This window comes from Cibotium barometz, chromosome 27 (assembly GCF_041138505.1).
Source record: "Cibotium barometz isolate CiBa-2024 chromosome 27, ASM4113850v1, whole genome shotgun sequence".
Taxonomy (NCBI): domain Eukaryota; kingdom Viridiplantae; phylum Streptophyta; class Polypodiopsida; order Cyatheales; family Cibotiaceae; genus Cibotium; species Cibotium barometz.
In genome coordinates, this window is record NC_141072.1 from 20,697,429 (window position 1) to 20,701,052 (window position 3,624).

General features: G+C 47.0%; 1 protein-coding gene across 1 annotated transcript; it reads right to left on the bottom strand.

Annotated features, from left to right (window-relative positions):
- Nucleotides 1-773: 773 nt before the first annotated feature.
- Nucleotides 774-3,270, bottom strand: LOC147623160 (protein RTF1 homolog). Its single transcript, XM_086821229.1, has one exon. The coding sequence runs from the start codon at nt 2,960-2,962 to the stop codon at nt 1,037-1,039; it is 1,926 nt and encodes a 641-aa protein (XP_086677355.1). The 5' UTR covers nt 2,963-3,270; the 3' UTR covers nt 774-1,036.
- Between the last annotated feature and the right edge of the window lie 354 nt (nt 3,271-3,624).

The window sequence follows — 3,624 nt, forward strand, 5'->3', positions numbered from 1 at the left end:
CCAATTAAATATGTGAAGATGAGGTGCATAAGCAGTATCCTCAATGTTTTCTTATTTGGCTATATCCTCAATGTTTCCTTATTTTGCTATATTTTTTAGTGGATATTTAGGAAATATTCTTGCACATTTTGCCTTAGATTATCACTATTTCCACATATGCTGAATCATGACCAATAGAGGGTTTTGGGGGGTGGATGGTCGCGAAAAATATGAGGGACTCTTTATATATTCTCTATAAAAATCTAGAAATGAATATATGTATCATATTTGCATTGCTCAATTCTGACATCAATTCTCATAATTAATGAAATTTCCCATTGTGCATTGCTCAAGTAGGTTAAGTTATGACATCAACTATAATAATTATTGAACTTAGTCATTGTGTTCTTCCTTTCTTATATATAAGTCACACACAATACTTTTAATATATCAAATTACAAAGCCTAGATAGAATGAAGCACATACCAATGCTACACCATATTCAATGGAATGTATTCCTTATCTCCCTTGGAAAGTATATTAAAACACAGCCCTCCTACCCCAATCACCAAACCTCAGAATCAAGGGATGTAGCTGTCTGCCAGAGTATGTGCTCGAGGATCATGATATAGAGAGGGGAGAAAGAGAGAGGGGGGGGGGGGGTGGGGGGGAGGGGGAAGGGGGAAGGGGAAGGGGGGGAAGGGTTAAAAAGCCCTAATAACACATGACTCAATGCTCAAAATCAGCTCACGCCCTATACAAAAAGTCCACCTTGCTATGAGGGTTGTGACAGATATGCTCACACTTCCAATTCATTAAAAAACCAGAAAGTCTGACAAACATTATCCTGCCCATACCATTCTGGAAGTCATAGGCTCCATGAAAATTGAAAAAATACATCATCCACAGCAATCAAGTAAGCTTCAAATCCAAAAATACAAATTAAGAGACTTTTGATAAGGATGCAATGACAAAGATGGCATCTTCTAAGAAATACACCTGATCTGATGTACTCCATGGTACTTTCTGCATAAGAAGCCAGATGTATTAGCCAGCTTCATAGCAGCCCTCTTCTCCGCTTGTAGTCATTCACAGTAAGGGTCAGCAAATGTCTCCTCCCATCACTGTTCTCAACAGGCACCCCGCAAGTAGCTTCAAGCCTTTGTTTTCTAGCAATGAACGCAAGGTGAGCACCTTGAGCACCCCCAAACTTCTGAATACCAACCAAACTTATTGGAAGATGAAAATCATGCAGTGAAAAAAGTTTCGTGTCATCAACCACTGGGGCCAACGTGTCCGTAAGCTTCCCTGCATCAGCAGCAGCCTCACGAGCGGCAACTGTTGCAGCCTCGCTTGCTTTCATAGCTTCAGTGTTCCCAGATCTGGAAGACCTGTCATAATAGTTCTGAGAACGAGTCCATCTCCGAGAAAATGGATCATAACCAGCTTCCCCAGCCTTGGCATGGCTTGCAGGCTTCAACTCAGAAGCATTTTTGAAATTCTCAAACCTATTCCGCCTGTTCATCTGAGCTAAGGCAAGAGCTTTAGCATCCTTGCTCTGATTCTGCATAGAATAGGCCTCCAGATCCTTCAGCTTTGCTTGAATCCTCTCAATATCAGCCTGATCATCCTTACTCTCTGCAAGAGCAAGCTCTTTCAGCAGGCGATCCTTCTCTAGAGCCACATTCGAAGGTCGAGATGCTGACATCTTCTTTTCATGCAGCATCTTCTTTACAAGGTCAGCGGAGTATACAAAAGTACTCAACTTAGCCATAGCCTCTCTTTTATCTGTTATGTCTGACAAAGAGGGCTTGCGAGAATGGGAACTGTCAACCTCCTCCAGCCACTGTTCAAACTCTGCTTTAGTTGGTGGCTGGTCTGAGATTCTTGCCATTTGCCATCTTGCCTCAGAATCCCCCCATACAAGATTCAACCACTTGTGAGTCATCCTATTCTCAAACTTATATTGCTTATGGGGATCTCGAGCATCCACATTCTTTACCTGGCACAACCTATAGCAGCTACGGTTGTCCTTCATGCCCACACCGACCCTGACGAAGCATCCTGCAATGATCTCTTCAAAAAAAGGCTCAAGAAACCATTTGGCAAGCTTGGAACGGCGAATGGTGACGTTAGTCACATCATCCAGTGTGAGCTTCTCAGCAATGAACTCTGGGTCATCATCAGAGTGCCCGCCATCACTGCCAATGATCGCTTTGGGGCTACGGTGGTTCCGAGAGCTTGGCTGATCATCACTACTCTCAGGATCAGATGCGCTGTAGCTGACGCTGTGTGCTCTAGACTTTCTCCTAGGAGGGGATAGCTTCCTAGCAGAGCTGTTACGGCGCTGATCAGAGTCATGAGCCTTCTGGCGCCGGGCGGAGATGAGCTTGTTGAGGGCATGCTTATTCACACTCCTGGAAGAGTCTCTGGTTGAGGAGCGCATCCGGGCAGATGAGGGAGGGGTGTGGTGATCCTTCTGCTTACCAACGCCCCCACTGCCGCTGACATCTTTTTTCTGGCGGGCAGCCGCCTTCTTCAGGGTCAGGTAGTTGTCCCTTCGCTCGCCTCTCTCGTGCAGGATCATCTCTCTGTCGAGCTCGGTCATCTTGCTGAGCTGTTCTCTGTCTGCTTCATCCTTGTAAAGATCACTGCCGAAAGACAGATCAGTGTCATAGCCATCACCGGAAGCTTCCTCTTCGTCCTTGTCCAAACGCTTCTTGAGGGGCATCTTAGATCCGGATGCCTTTCTACTGCTACTACCTCCTGCCTTGTCGACCTCTGAATCCTCCCCATCGTCGTCGTCGGTGTCGCGCTTGAACTCGCTGGGCTCATCGTCGTAGTCCTCCTCAGAGCTCGGCTCGTGGCGGCCCCGCTTCAATGATGATCGAGAAGACAGAGGCTTTCTGCTACTGCCGCCACCGCTGCTCCGTCCCACCCCAACAGCCGCCAAGAGCTCGTCATCCAGGGAAGCGTCCGCCATGGAAGCTTGGAACCTCAGGAAAACCCAAGGAACCGCCGAGGAGCTAAGAAAAAAACCCTAGCACGCTCAGAAAGCCTCAGAAAGCCTTAGCACGCAAGAAACCTCAGAAAGTCCTGACACGCCCAGAGAGCCTTAGCAAAGCAGAGTCGTCGCAGACTCTGAGATGTAAAAACCCTAGCAAAGCGTCTAGACTCTGGTGGACGTCTCACAAAAAGTCCCAAAAAGAACTCTGGCAATTTGATGATGAAGAACTCTAACCGGGCATTTTGCCCATTTGTTAATGGGGAATGGGTGACTCAACGCTATTGACGTTGAGAACTCTAACCACTTGGGCATTGCCCAACATTATTGACATTGTTGCCGTTTCCATAACTCTAACCAACTTGGGCATTACCCATTTGTTAATGGGAATGGGTGACTCAATATTGACAGTGTTGCCCTTTCGTGTGAATTTACGAGGCAACTCCCGATCTCAAATGCAGCCCTTTTCTGCTAGCCCCCACCCCCCCCGCCCCCACACCCCTTTTCCTTCTCTCTCCTTGCCCTCTTCTAGCCATAACGAAGCAAGGACAGACATCCCTCCTTGAGACGGCCTTGAGGGGCATACACTATATTTGATGGAGCCTTCTTTTCCTTCTCTTCTTGCCCAAGGAGAGGTGGCC